General features: G+C 44.0%; 1 protein-coding gene across 1 annotated transcript in view; it reads left to right on the plus strand.

The window, feature by feature from the left end:
* The window catches only part of GARNL3 (GTPase activating Rap/RanGAP domain like 3), a 166,175-nt gene that overhangs the window by 94,346 nt on the left and 53,148 nt on the right, over positions 1-18,681 (plus strand). Inside the window, exons 7-9 of the mRNA XM_061433539.1 lie at positions 5,323-5,387; positions 7,753-7,816; positions 8,800-8,826. Coding sequence (XP_061289523.1) covers positions 5,323-5,387; positions 7,753-7,816; positions 8,800-8,826 — 156 coding nt within the window. The remainder of the gene's footprint in view (positions 1-5,322; positions 5,388-7,752; positions 7,817-8,799; positions 8,827-18,681) is intronic.

Below are 18,681 nucleotides of genomic sequence, written 5' to 3' on the forward strand. Positions count from 1 at the left end.
TGGGTAGGTGTTCGCTGCCCACTGCAAAGCAGTGAGGAGCTGAACATTTCAAAGCAGGATGTCAGCATGGGGGTGAGTTACTGAGCCCCTGGTGGCCCAGAGCCAGTGCTGGAGGCTGTGGGGAATCCAAAGATGCAGGTGACTCAGCGCTCCCTCCCTCTTCCCTTGAGCTCACATTCTCCAGTTAAACAGAAACACAGCTAAATGTTTAAACCTTGCTCGAAACTGTCTCACGCATCTCTGAATGTCTTCCTTCTAAATGCAAAGGAAAAAAATGATTCACCCTTGTAAAAATTCCATCCAGACAATACAGCAAGTAAAACAGGAGAGGATCAAAATTCAAGTACTCAGAGATAATCACTGCAGTGTCCTTCTTGACATCACACACATACACACACACACACACACACACACACACACACACACACACCCAGGCTAGGTAAATGGATTGATGTTGACACGCATGCATGTATCCTCCTGTGCTCACTTAGTATAGCCGGATATGCACTTGTACTTGACTCTCCCGTGCGTTTGTTAATTCCACTGAAAACATAGACTGGAAGGTGTTTTTTCTTGGAGTGACCCCGGAAAGCCACAAAACAAAGGTGATGGGGAAGAAGAGCTTTACCTCTTTGTCATGAAGAAAAGTACAGAGGCACAATCCCATGAGCCCTGGGCTTTATATCTGTGTTGGCAGCTTATGGTGATGTTACCAGCATCCAGGCTGGGCTGAATCCTCCCTCCCTATTCCATGGTGCTGTACACTTGGTCACTTCAATCATGCCTGACTCTGTGAACCCCGTGGACTATAGCCCACCAGGCTCCTCTATCCATGGGATTCTCCAGGCAAGAATATTGGAGTGGGTTGCCATTTCCTCCCCCAGGGGATCTTCTTGACCCAGGGATGGAAGCCGTGTCTCCTGCATCTCCTGCACTGACAGGCGGATTCTTTTAGAGTTAAAAAGGGAATTTTACATATGGACCACGTCATAATCTCTTTTGCTAAATAAACGTGTAGTATAAATCCTTTGCAGATTATAAATCTGTTCAGTTCAGTGCAGTTTAGTCACTCAGTCATGTCTGACTCTTTCTGACCCAATGGACTACAGCACGCCAGGTCTCCCTGTCCATCACCAACTTTCAGAGTTCACTCAAACTCATGTCCATTGAGTTGGCAATGCCATCCAACCATCTCATCCTCTGTCATCCCCTTCTCCTCCCGCCCTCAATCTTTCCCAGCATCAGGGTCTTTTCAAATGAGTCAGCTCTTTGCATCAGGTAGCCAAAGTTGGAGTTTCAGCTTCAATATCGTCCTTCCAATGAACACCCAGGACTCATCTCCTTTAGGATGGACTGGTTGGATCTCCTTGCAATCCAAGGGACTCTCAAGAGTCTTCTCCAACACCACAGTTCAAAAGCATCAATTCTTTGGCGCTCAGCTTTCTTCACAGTCCAACTCTCACATCCATACATGACTACTGAAAAATCATAACCTTGACTAGACAGACCTTTGTTGGCAAACTAATGTCTCTGCTTTTTAATATGCTGTCTAGGTTGGTCATAACTTCCCTTTCAAGGAGTAAGTGTCTTTTAATTTCATGGCTGCAGTCACCATCTGCAGTGATTTTGGAGTCCAAAAAATAAAGTCTTGACACTGTTTCCACTGTTTCCCCATCTATTTCCCATGAAATGATGGGACCAGATGCCATGATCTTCGTTTTCTGAATGTTGAGCTTTAAGCCAACTTTTTCTCTCTCCTCTTTTACTTTCATCAAGAGGCTCTTTAGTTCTTCTTCACTTTCTGCCGTAAGGGTGGTGTCATCTGCATATCTGACGTTATTAAGATTTCTCCTGGCAATCTTGATTTCAGCTTGTGCTTCTTCCAGCCCAGCATTTCTCATGAAGTACTCTGCATATACATTAAATAAGCAGAGTGACAATATACAGCCTTGACATACTCCTTTCCCGATTTGGAACCAGTCTGTTGTTCCATGTCCAGTTCTAACTGTTGCTTCCTGACCTGCATACACATTTCTCAAGAGGCAAGTCAGGTGGTCTGGTATTCCAATCTCTTTCAGGATTTTCCACAGTTTATTGTGATCCACACAGTCAAAGGCTTTGGCATAGTCAATAAAGCAGAAATAGATGTTTTTCTGGAACTCTCTTGCTTTTTCCATGATCCAGCGGACGTTGGCAATTTGATCTCTGGTTCCTCTGCCTCTTCTAAAACCAGCTTGAACATCTAGAAGTTCACGGTTCACGTATTGTTGAAGGCTGGCTTGGAGAATTTTGAAGCATTACTTTGCTAGTGTGTGAGATGAGTGCAATTGTACAGTATTTTGAGTGTTCTTTGGCACTGCCTTTCTTTGGGATTGGAATGAAAGCTGACGTTTTCCAGTTCTGTGGCCACTGCTGAGTTTTCCAAATTTGCTGGCATATTGAGTGCAGCACTTTCACAGCATCATCTTTCAGGATTTGGAATAGCTCAACTGGAATTCTATCACCTCTACTAGCTTTGTTCGTAGTGATGCTTCCTAAGGCCCTTGACTTCACATTCCAGGATGTCTGGCTCTAGGTGAGTGATCACACCATCGTGATCATCTTTTTTGTACAGTTCTCCTGTGTATTCTTGCCACCTCTTCTTAATATCTTCTGCTTCTGTTAGGTCCATGCCATTTCTGTCCTTTACTGAGCCCATCTTTGCATGAAATGTTCCCTTGGTATCTCTAATTTTCTTGAAGAGATCTCCAGTCTTTCCCATTCTATTATTTTCCTCTATTTCTTTGCACTGACCACTGAGGAAGGCTTTCTTATCTCTCTTTGCTATTCTTTGGAATGCTGCATTCAAACGGGTATATCTTTCCTTTTCTCCTTTGCTTTTCACTTCTCTTCTTTTCATAGCTATTTGTAAGGCTTCCTCAGACAGCCATTTTGCTTTTTTGCATTTTTTTTTCTTGGGGATGATCTTGATCCCTGTCTCCTGTGCAGTGTCACGAACCTCCATCCATAGTTCATCAGGCACTCTGTCTATCAGATCTAGTCCCTTAAATCTATTTCTCACTTCTACTGTATAATCGTCTGTAGCTATTCCCTAGTGGCTCAGATGGTAAAGCGTCTGCCTGCAATGCAGGAGACCTGGGTTCGATCCCTGGGTTGGGAAGATCCCCTGGAGAAGGAAATGGCAACCCACTGCAGTACTCTTGCCCAGAAAATTCCTGATGGCTACAGTGCATGGGGTCATAAAGAGTTGGACATGACTGAGTGACTTCATGACAACTGTATAATCATAAGGGATTTGATTTAGGTCATACCTGAATGGTCTAGTGGTTCTCCCTGCTTTCTTCAATTTAAGTCTGAATTTGGTAATAAGGAGTTCATGATCTGAGCCACAGTCAGCTCCTGGTCTTGTTTTTGCTGACTGTATAGAGCTTCTCCATCTTTGGCTGCAAAGAATATAATCAATCTGATTTCAGTGTTGGCCATCTGTTGATGTCCATGTATAGAGTCGTCTCTTGTGTTGTTGGAAGAGGGTGTTTGCTATGACCAGTGCGTTCTCTTGACAAAAGTCTATTAGCCTTTGCCCTGCTTCATTCTGTATTCCAGGGCCAAATTTGCCTGTTGCTCCAGGTATTTCTTGACTTCCTACTTTTGCATTCCAGTCCCCTGTAATGAAAAGGACATCTTTTTTGGGTGTTAGTTCTAAACGGTCTTATAGGTCTTCATAGAACCGTTCAACTTCAGCTTCTTCAGCATTACTGGTCAGGGCATAGACTTGGATTACCATGATATTGAATGGTTTGCCTTGGAAACAAACAGAGATCATTCTGTCATTTTTGAGATTGCATCCAAGTACTGCGTTTTGGACTCTTTTGTTGACCATGATGGCTACTCCATTTCTTCTAAGGGATTCCTGCCCACCGTAGTAGATACAATGGTTATCTGAGTTAAATTCACCCATTCCAGTCCATTTTAGTTTGTTGATTCCTAGAATGTTGACGTTCACTCTTGCCATCTCTTGTTTGACCACTTCCAATTTGCCTTGATTCATGGACCTAACATTCCAGGTTCCTATGCAATATTGCTGTTTACAGCATCAGACCTTGCTTCTATCACCAGCCACATCCACAACTGGGTGTTGTTTTTGCTTTGGCTCCGTCCTTTCATTCTTTCTGGAGTTATTTCTCCATTGATCTCCAGTAGCATATTGGGCACCTACCGACCTAGGGAGTTCATCTTTCAGTGACCTGTCTTTTTGCTTTTTCATACTGTTCATGGGATTCTCAAGGCAAGAATACTGAAGTGGTTTGCCATTCCCTTCTCCAGTGGGCCACATTTTGTCAGACCTCTCCACCATGACCTGTCCGTCTTGGGTGGCCCTACATGGCATGGCTTAGTTTCATTGAGTTAGACAAGGCTATGGTCCATGTGATCAGATTGGCTAGTTTTCTGTGATTGTGGTTTCAGTCTGTCTGCCCTCTGATGCCCTCTCTCAGTACTGGGGTTTCTCTTACCTTGGACATGGGTTATCTCTTCACGGCTGCTCCAGCAAAGCACAGCTGCTGCTCCTTACCTTGGACGTGGGGTATCTCCTCATGGCCTTCACTCCTGACCTTGGACGTTGGGTATCTCCTCTCGGTCACTCACTGCTCCAGTGCCGCGTGGCTGCCACTTTTGGGAGATTATAAAGAGGCTAGCCTTGTCTGTCCTGGGTGCTTAGACATGGGACTGAACCATTCAGGCAAGCCTTCCTTTAGTCCCTTTCCTTCAGCCAGTATTGACTGAGTACTTTCTATGATATAGTCACAGTGGGTACTCATTCAGAGAGGAAGAAACAGACTTTAAATAAGTAAACACAGAAAAATATCAAAGTATACATTATGAAAACTTGGAAAGCGCCAGATGATTTCTAGTTTGAAAAGTTTTTGACCTGGAGGAATCATATTTGTGTCCTATTGAACACATAGAGACTGTTTTCTTATTCTGATCTTTGAGGCTGATCCAGTTCTTGGCTCAGAGACCAAACCCCTTCTCTGGTTTAGGCAGCTCATCTGCTCATCACAATGCCAGAGACACCTGAGACCAGCAGTCCAGATGCTTAAAGCGTAAATGCCTAGGGGTTGGAAGGATGGGGGGTGTTGTTGAGCCTGTGCTGTTGAGCCTGATTAAGAATTTTTCCAACGTAGGATACATTTATTCATATATGTGCCTCTTAAAGAAACATGAACAAGACTAGTCATGGGTTTCTTTTATGTGACGAGGTAAGACTCTTCCAGGGACGGAAATTGCCAAGCTTCTCACTGGTTTGCTGTTTTGACTTTCTAGGGTACTCAGAAAATATGCCTTCCCTACAGCCCCACGAAAACACTTTCTGTGAAGTCCATCTTAAGGTGAGTATGTGTGAGCAGAAACCCAACAGCAGGCAATCATAAATGGGTTTTATTCTATGAGCTTTCTGATGTCAGCTTGCTATTTCCGTGGGCCTTGGCTATATACTAAACATTTTGCTAAGCACTTGGCACACAGTACCTAATTCAGTAGTCACAGTAACCCTGTAGGGCAGGTAGTACTATTATCCCATTTTTTGGTGAGGAAATGGAGGCCTAAGAGGACAAAGCCACAGCTGCTGTGTAGTGGAACTGAGGCTCAAGTCCAGGTCTGGCTGGTTCTGAAATTTGCTGTCAAGCATTTCCGTCCTGCATATGTTGCCTGTTTCTTCCCTGCACGTGTGCAAATACTTTGATTTTGTAAAGAAAATCAAGAAATATTTTTTCCTTTCATTTTTCTTGTTGGAAATAGAAACTCAGATGTCAGCAAATGCTTCTCAGAGAAGAACGTGCTTTTTCTTCACCAAACAGAAAGCTAAATGAATGGAAGGAACTGCTCACTTCTCGGCACTCAGCTGCTTCTCATGCCCCCACCTTTCCACCTCCCTCTGTTCTTTCCCCCATGTTGGGTGTCAGCCTCCCCTTGGCAATGTGGCCACTCAGGTCAGCCTGGTGCTTTGTCACCAGCTAAGATGTTACAGTAACAGCAGCTTCTGTTTGTCAGGCACTGTGCTGAATGTTTTACAAGCATTGTCAGGAAATCTTTAAGCCGGCTCCATAAAGTAGATCTATTATTACCACCTACTACCACTACTCTACATAGGAGGAATTGGAGCTTCAGAGAGGTGAAGGGATTTTACAGAGATCTCACAGCTGGTAGACCACAGCGCTGGGATTTAAACCTAGATCCGTGTGACTCCAGGGCTTGGGCTGTCAACCACTAATGTCACACACTAGTCCTGTGTGACTCTGAGAGCTTATCCCAGTGGCCTGGTAGTTTAGTCTCTATTCATCTGCAACCAGGTGGTGGTCAGAGATGGCATTTTCCATGTTCCCACCTATTACTGTTACTTGGCAGCATGTCTCTTACAGTGATGAACTTGACTGTCCATTAGTGATTGCAACTGGCTGATGAAAGGGTCCTGAGATTAACAAATAAAACATTTGTATCTTGTTTTCAAGCTTGATTTTGTCTTTGAATTGCAGACCATCTCCCCTCTGCTGTAGGCCCCCTGGTTTTTCTCCTGGCCAGTCTGAAGCCCGAGCTAAGAATGACTCCATGGAGAGGTTAACCTTTTTGTTGAGCACTGAAGTATCTTGCTGCTTCTAAATCTGAACTTTAAGAGTCATACTTTGAATTATATTGGCCTAAATTTCTGAAAATCCTTTTATTTTCTTCTTCTAAAATGATGTTTCTCCAGCTCCTTTCTTCTGTATATTTAAAGACTGGGGGTTTCAATGAATTTTAATTTCATTTAGTTATCTGAGGAGACCTTCACTTTTCGGCCCACCACTCATAGCCACAGCAAGCTGCAGCAAGAAAGTATTTTAAAGTTGCAAAGATTAAAATTTCTACAGTTGCTGCCAATGGAAAAAAAGATATTCTCTGTTACAGTCATCAACTTGAAAACTTAAAAATTAAAATATACATACTATTGGGTCAGATAAGCTGAGTTCAAATTTTGGCTTCATGACTTAACAGCTTTGTTATCCTTAACTAGTTCTTTAACTACTGTGCCTCAATATCCTCATCCTCAACGTGAGGATAAAATAGTACTTGCCTCATAGAGATTGGATGAGATAATCCACGTGAAATATTTAGCAGGGTGCCTGGCATATAGTAAATGCTCTGTAAATATAGCTATTAGCTTTACCTTTCATTTACAGATATGAGGATTCTTGCTGAAGAGGTCAGGGATCATTTTGTTCAATTACCTTGTTTTGTCCTAGAGGAACTTAGCTCAAGGAAATTCAAGTTGCTTGGTCAAAGCAAAACATAAAAGAATAATCTTGTTAAGAACAACCTTTTGTCCTTAGTGAGAGAGGAATTACCAAAGGAAGAAAGACATATCAGGTCATCTTAATTACATTTCATCTTATCATTCATTACTATGTAAATGTCAATGGATCTCTTTTTTTGGTAAATAAAGGTAAGAATCATGGAGATTAGCCAGGGTTGCCTACAGCAGGTGCTCCCCACTTCTCCCTTCTCTCTGTGAGTGTGCTCAGGGGCAGCCTCTGAGGTTGGTTACTCAGATATGTTCCTTCACTGATCGCTCCTTGTTGGCTCCTACCTCCTTTGGCCCCTCTAGAAATCCAGCTATGATCTTCTAGGGTATAATACTTGGCTTTTCTGAGGACCTAAGACTGGCTCCACATTATTTAAGTTTCCACCACACTGCAGCTCACTCTGTCCATTCTATTGCAGTGCCATGAATCTGGACAAATTCGAGAAAGGCCCCAGGGAAATTTTTCACCCTGAGATACAAAAGGTAACTCAGAACTTTGTGCTTCGTAATTGTATAATGTGCCCACAGTGTTAGAAATGGCAAATTATCAGTGATTCTTAGCCTAGAATCCCAACCAGAATCACCAGTGGTTCTCATCATGAAGAACTTCCCACCTGAGAGTCCGATGGGAACTGACTAAGATGGAGGCTGGGAGTCTGTCATTTTCAGAAATTCAGAGGATAGCAGGCATCCAGAAAGCTGTCCTGTTTTCTTGGGACTTACTGTTAAAGGAAATCAGTCTGCCTTGGGAGAAAAATGTTTAGAGTCATAATCAAGGTAATGGTCCATCAGAAGAATGGCAACTAGACTTTTGTCTCGCAGTTGCAATCAATTTCACTTCTAAATTCTCCCCTTGAAACTCATAAATGCAGCCATCACTAACAGTGTGACAGTTGTGTGTCAGAGCTGAGCTTCAAGGAGCCGGCCTGCCAGGCGGGGTGACATGGGAAGAGGTTGGAGAGGCAGCCTGGCTGGGTTCTGTCCGGGAGGCAGCAGGCAGCCAGTAGAATCATCCTGCAGAGGAATATCTGAAAATGAGATATAGCAACCTTCTGTCTATTTATGTCATACCTCTATGCCTGTTTTCACCAAAGACACTGTCATACTCTCCCTTTCACTCATGAGCTTCCCTTCTATCCTCTGTGTGTGTCCGTGTGTGTGTGTGTGTGTGTGTATGCATGCATGTGTAAAACTTACCAGCAGTAGTTCCCCTGTTGTAATCAGGTGTCTGTAGGTTTCTCTTAGGAAGCTTGAGCAACCAGCTTCCAGCATAGGGAAAAGAGTTCTGACAAATCACTGGATCCAAAAAGTACACAGTATAAGTAAACTTTAGCTTAAAAATGGAATATTTTGAGGTGGAGAAAAGTGGTGTTAGTGACAGAAGATGAAGCTTGGCTTTCACAAAAAGTCAACATAAAATGATCACCATTAATCCTGGACTTGACTTTTTGAACTTCATTTGACAGGACTTGCTGGTCCTTGAAGAACAAGAGGTAAGTAGTGTTGCGAGATGCCGGGTCCTGCTACCCCACCTTGATGTTTGTCAATGAGCTTCCCCTTCACCAGGAACACAGCCTTTCCCTCAGGCACACCTCTCCGTGGATTTGCACAGCGAGTCTCTTATCACTGAAAGACTTGACTGACATATTCTCTCCGGTGTATTTCAGAATTTTCTTTGCAGCTAGCCATAAAGATAGAGAAACAATCAAGCTGCTTAAATCTGCTTGGAATCATTCAAATTTTAATCCCATGATCAGGGTGAGGAATGAGGTTTTCATTTTCGTTCAATTAAAGCTGAGGTACTTTGTTAGCACATTCAGAATGCCATATTATGTGCATGTTTCTATTCCCTGTTGTCCCACTTGAAAAAGAATGTTAGGTTTTACAAGTGCATGATTAACGTAGAGAAATATCTGAAATACTATCACTCAACAGTTGAGTATTTACTCAATGAGAGTGTGTGTACACTGTTCCTGTTGGTAAACGGCAGTATCACCTGTCCAGTTGCTGAGGCCAGACTTGGAAACATCCTTAATACCTCCTGTCTCTCACACCCCATCTAATCCATCAGCACATTCCGATGACACTGTTTCAAAACATACCCCTGACTCACACGCTTCTCAGTGCTTCCACCACCACCACTCTAGTCCATCGACACCAGTCCCACCATCTCCCACCTGGATTCTGCAGAGCCTCCTGCTCTTCTGCCTGCTTCCTCTCTTGCCCTCTCTTCTAGTTTTCATAGAGCATCCAAACATGGTAAGCCATCTGCTCCCTTTGCTCACAACTCACTGGCTTCCTATCCCACTCAGATGAAGCCCAAGGTCCTCACTGCAGCCTGCTAGGGCCTGTGTAATAAGGCCATCCTCTGCTCCACCCTCAGCTCCACACTAGCCACTGGCCTCCTGCTTCCTCGTCTGCAGGAAGCCTGCTACTCCCACTGCAGGGATGCTCGTCCCAGACGTCTCCTGGGTCACACCCTCTCTTGATTGGCATCTCTGCTCAGGGAGGACTTTCCAGTCCCTTAACTAAAATATCTCTCACCCACTGCCCTTCTACACTGTTTGTTGATCTTCTTAACACATGGATTTCATTTATTCAGTTTTTATCTGTTGCCCCCACTAGAACAGGGACTTCTTCCATTTTTCTTCACTGCTGTATCCTCAGAGCCTAGAATAGTACATATAGAGGACACAGAGTAAATATTTGGTTGAATATGTGAATTATTCACTGACTGAGTGAATAATGAAATCGTATGATGCCATTGAAAGAAATGAGGTAGATCTTTATTTACTGGCATGGAAAGATTTCCACAACGTAGTACTTACCGAGGAAAAAACAATTTGTGGGGCAATACAGTATAAGCCTAGTTGTTTCTGTAGGCAAAGATTTCTATGTATATTCATTCATTCCTTGATTCAACAAATGTTTACTGACCTCTGACTGTGTACTATTTGAGGCGTTGGGGATACATTGATGAACAAGGCAAGGTCCCTTCTTCATGGAGCTACAATCTGCTGGGCTGAGACAAACTAAGCAAGAAAATAAACAAGCATAAACACAGTCCTACTGACAATTCCAAGAGCTCTGGGGAAAGTAAACAAGATAGTAACACAGCATAAGGAGTAGATTTTACCCACTGGCCAAACAGAAGGTTTCTCTGAGGCAGCGACACCTCATGATTCCTGAACATGGCAATGTAAAGTCGAGGAGGGAGGCTGAGCGGCTGCCCCCCACATTGTTGGCAGGAGTCGCCATGGGCAGGTTAGTGGAAGTGTCGGGCAGGATGTGGCAGAGAATGGGCAAAAGGAGACATCTACATTGTAATCTACCTATTATCCGTGTACAATCATGCTTGTTGCTGAAGAATCCATGAACTCCATGTGTAACTTGTAAAAGGCAAAAGATAAAAGTCATACACATTTCTGATAAACATTTTAAAAATGCAGAAATGAACAAAAGATATAAGCAAAATATCACCTAAAATCACAGAGAAAACTAGTATTGGTAGAGTATCACATTTTGAGATATATTTTCTATATTTTATCTAAGATTAGGGTTATACCATGTATAGTTTTTAGGCTTCCCTCATGTCTCAGCAGTAAAGAATCTGCCTGCAGTGCAGAAGCCGTTGGAGATGTGGGTTTGATCCCTGGGTCAGGAAGATCCCCTGGAGGACAGCATGGCAACCCACTCCAGTCTTCTTGCCTGGAGAATCCCATGGACAGAGTAGCCTGGAGGGCTACAGTCCATAGTGTCACAAAGAATTGGACACGACTGAAGTAACTTAGCACGCATGCATGTATAGTTTTTATGTCTCAAAATTCCTAATTCATAAATATTTACTGCACACCCACACAGTACATGCACCTGCCCTTTGTGACAAACAATACAGAAATGTATCAGTGGAAAACAGGAAGGAGCTTCTCTGCTGGCTCAGACGGTAAAGAATCTGCCTGCAATGCAGGAGAACTGGGTTCAATCTTGGGTTTGGAAGATCCCCTGGAGAAGGGAATGGTTACCCACTCCAGTGTTCTTGCCGGGAGAATTCCATGAACAGAGGAGCCTGGCAGGCTACAGTCCATAGGATCACAAAGTGTCAGATACGACTGAGCAGCTAAGCACACATACACGTCGGTGGGAAACACAAATGCTCCCCCACTTCACCACTTCCACCCTCTCTTGAAGAACCCCTGTTGCTGTTTGGTTTATTCTCTCGTACTTATCTTTGAACCTCCCAAATTTTGAAAAAGGAGTAGCTCATCTCTTTATTTCTCAATTTTATTTCCTTACCAAGGGCATATTTGCTAGCAGCACCAAGGGCACTGATTATAATGTACTTGAGGAGGTGTGACCAGTGATTAGCATCCTTCGCAGCCTCCCTGAGAGCTGTGTGGCCAAGGCACTCTTCTTTAATCTCACCCGCTTCTTGAATTTATCCCGGTTCTTCCCAATTATAGTGATAATCAGCTGCAAAGATGAGCAGAGAAAAAATAAACACTAGTGATGTTTCTGAACGGTTGGCTATTTGGTAAAGTGTTGTTGGTGTCCTGAAATCCATTGTGTGGAGAGCCTCCTCTCCCCCCGGCAAGAGAAAACATGGTGTCCCAGGCAACACACATGGAGGGGTTGACAGATGTGTAGGAACATGTGAAACATGGAAATATGGAGGCATTGCCCAGACAAGAGTAACGAGGAGCTGAGGGTATCCAGTGCTGAATTAAGACATCATATCTTGATTCCAAAATATCCTTTTGGAATCCGTGGGGCTTGTTGTTCAGTCACTCAGTCATGTCCGACTCTTTGTGACGCCATGGAATGAAGCACACCACCTGTCTTTCGCCAGCTCCCAGAGCCTGCTCAAACTCATGTCCATTGAGTCGGTGATGCCATCCAACCATCTTGTCCTCTGTTGTCCCCATCTCCTCCTTTATTCTTCCCTCTCATACTTCACTTTCCTCAGAAGAAATATAATTCCTAGCATACTATTAATTCCCCAAAATGTGACTATACGTTGGTTTATAATCATGTTGAGTTTTGTCTCATAAAATTTGGAACTTAAAAATGTAAAGTCCCATACAAGTAGGAATTACAAATATGACCTTATCTCTATGGTGAGTGTCTGAGCAGGATTGAAGTCCCGAGAAAACCAGTTCCCACAATTCCCTCCACCAGTCACCTCCCTCCAGGGGCCCGGGTATGGTCTTGAGACTTTGCACTCCCAGCCATCCCGCAAGGCCCCCTGCTGCATGTAGCAGCCAGCCTCATGAAGCACTGATGACAGCAAGTTCAACGCTGTTAAAATATGACCCGTGATGGTCAGGTAGCCCCAAGTCAAGTGATGCCCTCCTCAAATAGCCCCTCATAAAAGCTATCTCCTCCAGAAATACCGTGCATTCTGTTTAGTGATACCTTGATTTCTGGAGATAGGAGACAACTCTGTTAGTCACTGACATCATTTGGGAAGCCCTGGAAACAAAATTACCTAAATGAGACTCTGTAATTTCAAGTGCTTACCAAGGCCTTGCAACACCAGTCTTTTGGGAGCCTCCACCTGAAGTGGAGGCTGAAGTGATGCTGAAGCTGAAACTCCAATACTTTGGCCACCTGATACAAAAAACTGACTCACTGGAAAAGACCCTGATGCTGGGAAAGACTGAAGGCAGGAGGAGAAGGGGATGACAGAGGATGAGATGGTTGGATGGCATCACCAACTCAATGGACATGAGTTTAAACTCCAGGAGTTGGTGATGAACAGGGAGGCCTGGCGTGCAGCAGTCCATGGGGTTGCAAAGAGTCAGACACGACTGAGTGACTGAACTGAACTGAACTGAACTAAACTGAACTTGAAGTGGACGGGGTCCTCTCAGCAAGGATGCTGGTGCCAGTGACAGAGAAGCCCAGAAAAACTTTCCAAAGCTTCAGTCAGTGATCAGGCAGCAATGGACCCTATTTCTGCTTGTAACTCTCAGCTTCACTCAACTCAAAACCATCCTGAGAAGACTGTGGCCCTGTGTTGAAAAGAGCACTGCATTGCAAGTCAGGAGCCCCGACTTCCAGCTCCAGTCCTGCCATCCACTTAGTCCCAGGCTTGGGCACATTGCATCTTCCCTGGGCTTCAGTTGTCCTGTCTGTAAAGTGAAAGCGTGGATTCAGTGGAGCATAGGGCGGTTAGTTCATGGCTCATCATTTCAGTCATTGACCCAGTACTTCTGCCCTTGGCTTGCTAGCTGTCATCCCAGCTGGACATGACCCTGAGCTGGTTGCTTCTGCTGTTTGGGTCCTCCAGTCCAGTGATTCTCAGACAGGGGCCCCTGGGCCAGCAGCATCGCATCACCTGTGGACTTGTTGCAAATACAGATTCTTGGACCCTACCCCAGACCTGTGGGATTGGAGGCCCTGGGATTGGGACCAGCAATCTTTATTTTAACAAGCCTCCCAGCTGATACTGATGCCTGTTCAAGTTGGAGAACCACTGCTTTAATCCCTGTGCTGTTATTCTAAGAAGGTTATCTGGCAGACCCCAAACCACTGTAGGTGCTTGTTAAGGGACCACTGAGAGTGGAAGAGGTGTCAGAGTCATGGAGACATATGATCGCTATCATCATTTCCAAAAACAGAGAAAGAAGAGCTACAAAAAAAAAAAAAAAGAACCCCAAAGTGACAGAGATCCTTGTCAAAATCCCAAGAAATTTACCAAAAATACATTTATATGGAAGAGGTGACCATTTGGACATCACCAGATGGTCAACACAGAAATTAGATTGATTATGTTCTTTGCAGCCAAAGATGGAGAGGCTCTATACAGTCAGCAAACATAAGACTAGGAGCTGACTGTGGCTCAGATCATGAACTCCTTATTACCAAATTCAGACTTAAATTGAAGAAAGTAGGGACAACCATTAGACCATTCAGGTATGACCTAAATCAAATCCCTTATGATTATACAGTGGAAGTGAGAAATAGATTTAAGGGCCTAGATCTGATAGATAGAGTGCCTGATGAACTATGGAATGAGGTTCATGACATTGTACAGGAGACAGGGATCAAGACCATCCCCATGGAAAAGAAATGCAAAAAAGCAAAATGGCTGTCTGGGGAGGCCTTACAAATAGCTGTGAAAAGAAGAGAAGTGAAAAGCAAAGGAGAAAAGGAAAAATATAAGCATCTGAATGCAGAGTTCCAAAGAATAGCAAGGAGAGATAAGAAAGCCTTCCTCAGCGATCAATGCAAAGAAACAGAGGAAAACAACAGAATGGGAAAGACTAGAGATCTCTTCAAGAAAATCAGAGATACCAAGGGAACATTTCATGCAAAGATGGGCTCAATAAAGGACAGAAATGGTATGGACCTAACAGAAGCAGAAGACATTAAGAAGAGGTGGCAAGAATACACAGAACTGTACAAAAAAGATCTTCATGACCCAGATAATCACGATGATGTGATCACTGACCTAGAGCCAGACATCCTGGAATGTGAAGTCAGGTGGGCCTTAGAAAGCATCACTATGAACAAAGCTAGTGGAGGTGATGGAATTCCAGTTGAGCTATTTCAAATCCTGAAAGATGATGCTGTGAAAGTGCTGCACTCAATATGCCAGCAAATTTGGAAAACTCAGCAGTGGCCACAGGACTGGAAAAGGTCAGTTTTCATTCCAATCCCAAAGAAAGGCAATGCCAAAGAATGCTCAAACTACCACACAATTGCACTCATCTCACATGCTAGTAAAGTAATGCTCAAAATTCTCCAAGCCAGGCTTCAGCAATACGTGAACCATGAACTTCCAGATGTTCAAGCTGGTTTTAGAAAAGGCAGAGGAACCAGAGATCAAATTGCCAACATCTGCTGGATCATGGAAAAAGCAAGAGAGTTCCAGAAAAACATCTATTTCTGCTTTATTGACTATGCCAAAGCCTTTGACTGTGCGGATCACAATAAACTGTGGAAAATTCTGAAAGAGATGGGAATACCAGACCACCTGATCTGCCTCTTGAGAAATTTGTATGCAGGTCAGGAAGCAACAGTTAGAACTGGACATGGAACAACAGACTGGTTCCAAATAGGAAAAGGAGTACGTCAAGGCTGTATATTGTCACCCTGCTTATTTAACTTACATGCAGAGTACATCATGAGAAATGCTGGACTGGAAGAAGCACAAGCTGGAATCAAGATTGCCGGGAGAAATCTCAATAACCTCAGATATGCAGATGACACCACCCTTATGGCAGAAAGTGAAGAGGAACTAAAAAGGCTCTTGATGAAAGTGAAAGTGGAGAGTGAAAAAGTTGGCTTAAAGCTCAACATTCAGAAAACTAAGATCATGGCATCTGGTCCCATCACTTCATGGGAAATAGATGGGGAAACAGTGGAAACAGTGTCAGACTTTATTTTTGGGGGTTCCAAAATCACTGCAGATGGTGACTGCAGCCATGACATTAAAAGACGCTTACTCCTTGGAAGGAAAGTTATGACCAACCTAGATAGCATATTCAAAAGCAGAGACATTACTTTGCCAACAAAGGTCCGTCTAGTCAAGGCTATGGTTTTTCCAGTGGTCACGTATGGACCACTGAGAGTTGGACCAGTGAGAGTTGGACTGTGAAGAAGGCTGAGCGCCGAAGAATTGATGCTTTTGAACTGTGGTGTTGGAGAAGACTCTTGAGAGTCCCTTGGACTGCAAGGAGATCCAACCAGTCCATTCTGAAGGAGATCAGCCCTGGGATGTCTTTGGAAGGAATGATGCTAAAGCTGAAACTCCAGTATTTTGGCCACCTCATGTGAAGAGTTGACTCATTAGAAAAGACTCTGATGCTGGGAGGGATTGAGGGCAAGAGGAGAAGGGGACGACAGAGGATGAGATGGCTGGATGGCATCACTGCCTCGATGGACGTGAGTCTGGGTGAACTCCAGGAGTTGGTGATGGACAGGGAGGCCTGGCGTGCTGCGATTCATGGGGTCGCAAAGAGTCGGACACGACTGACCGACTGAACTGAACTGAACTGAACTGTGGAAAATAAGTTGTATCTGACCACTTGTGTTTCTTTCCTCATTTATTACACACAGAGTTGTTCCATGAATATTTATTAACCCTCTCCAAAATACCCAGCATGGTAGTGGGCCCTGGAGATTCCACAGAGAGCAAGATATGTACCATCCCTCCTTCATGGGACTTAAGTTCTAGTGGTGCGTGCGTGCTTAGTCGCTTCAGTCGCATCCGACTCTTCGCAACTGCCAGGCTTAGACTGCCAGGCTTCTCTGTCCATGGGATTCTCCAGGCAAGAATACTGGAGTGGGTTGCCACGCCCCACTCCAGGGGATCTTCCTGACCAAGGGATCGAACCCAGGTCTTCTTCGTCTCTAACACTGCAGGCAGATTCTTTACCACTGAGCCTCCAGAGAAGCCCAAGTTCTAGTGGTAGAAACAGACAAATATGCAAGTTCAATAAAAAGAATTACAGAGTGTGAATAAGCCTATTAAGAAGATAAACAAAGGGCCATGAAGGAGAATAACAGTGCAGGGAGGGTGACCATGTTAGGAGATCAGGAAGTCCTCTCTGAATTGACAAGTGAGCTGAGACCCGCATGGTGGGCAAGAGCCCTGGGTGGAGGCACCATCCTGAAAGCTACCTCCCTCTTCCTCACTCTACAGAGAAAACCACTAGATAGAAAATTATTACTACTGATGGGTATGTATCTGTCCTTCAGATGTACTGGGGACAGAAGAATGTTTAGAAGTACAGCCTTAGCCCCTTGGCTTTTCAGAGTTTGAATGCTCCCAGACCAGCCATCCTGAATTCTGTGCTCTGTCATGACCCACCCACCTCTGACCCATTGGCAATACTTTGTTGTTGTTTAGTCACTAAGTGGTGTCGACTCTTTGCAATCCCATGAACTTTAGCCCACCTGGCTCCTCTGTCCATGAGATTTTCCAGGCAAGAATACTGGAGTGGGTTGCTATTTCCTTCTCCAGGGGAACACCTTGATGGAGAAATGGACTAAACCTCTCTAAATTTGGTCTTCCCCTAGATGACTTGAGAGATCCCCTGCAAAGGCTTGGGAAGGAGAAAAGTAGGTTAGGTTCTGCCAAAGGCTGGGCTTACCCTGATTGCTTCCCAGGCCTCAGGAGTGAAATGGCTTGCATTAAAAATCCAAGTGGGGTATAGTTTCTTTTTTGGAGGATAGGGTTATTAATTTTTTTGATATTAATTTTCTTTTAATACCAAATCACTATAATACTGTGTCATTTTTGAACATTTTAATCTTAATGGATCCCACTCCCTAGCTGTTTCCAACAGCAACAATCTCCAAGGCTAGTTTTTCTACAGTCTCAATAGTTTCCACATTCCCAAGGCCAAGTCTGCCCATACTGCCCTTGCCTAAGCCCGTGACAGGTTGGAGAAGAGGAATCACAAATGGCCTTCCCTCCTCCACCTAAGAATTGTGCTTTCTCTAGGGCCTATTTTCCAGAAGCGACCTCTGAGTTCAGAAACCATCTCTGTGAGGTCAAATGGCAGAGGCATCGAAGGATGCCTTTTTCCCGTACGGCCGGCAGTATTCTACTCACCTTTGTTCTTTGTTGGCTCCTTAACTGGCAACTGAGAATCCCCTCATCAGACAGCCTTGCAAAAGTTGGTCTTTTCCAACCTCAGATTTTTGTTTTAATTATGCAATATTAAAAAAAAAAATTATGCAATATTTCAGGCACACAAAAAAAGCATAGACTATATATAATGAAGACCTATGAACCTATTACTCAGTTTAAGAAAAAATTATATGAAAAACACAATTGCAGTACTTTCATGGTGGCCTAGTGGTTAGGATTCTGGGCTTTCACTGTGGTGACCCGGGTTCAGTTCTGGGTCAGGAAAAATTCTGCAAGGCAAGTGGCACAGCCAAAAAATAAATAAATACAATTGAGCTCCCTGATCCTATTCTCTCTTACCTGTAGAAGCTGCCATCTTGCATTTGGTATTTATCACTCCCACAGCATCTGATTTTAATCCTACATTTAATGTTGAGGATAGTAGACTGAACATTTATACTGGCTACTTCCTGATTGCTTTTTTCTCCCCACATCTGTTTTGTGACTTCTTGAGATTAAATAGCTTTAGGAGTTGGGGCAAATGAGGTTTTAGACCACATTGTCTTCAGTTTCCATTTCTGTTTCTAAAATAGTCCACGAGTTTTTAGCCTGAGATTGTTGGGTTAAATTTTGAATCACCCTGAGCTCTCTGCTAGCTGGGTTCCAGACTGCCACTGCTGGGCTGATCGGAGCATGGTGCCAGTCCTGTGAGCTCCTGGGGTCTGTACTTTGAGCACTGTTTTGCTGCAGAATGGACCTGGCATCC

Source organism: Bos javanicus, chromosome 11, assembly GCF_032452875.1.
Source record: "Bos javanicus breed banteng chromosome 11, ARS-OSU_banteng_1.0, whole genome shotgun sequence".
Lineage (NCBI taxonomy): Eukaryota > Metazoa > Chordata > Mammalia > Artiodactyla > Bovidae > Bos > Bos javanicus.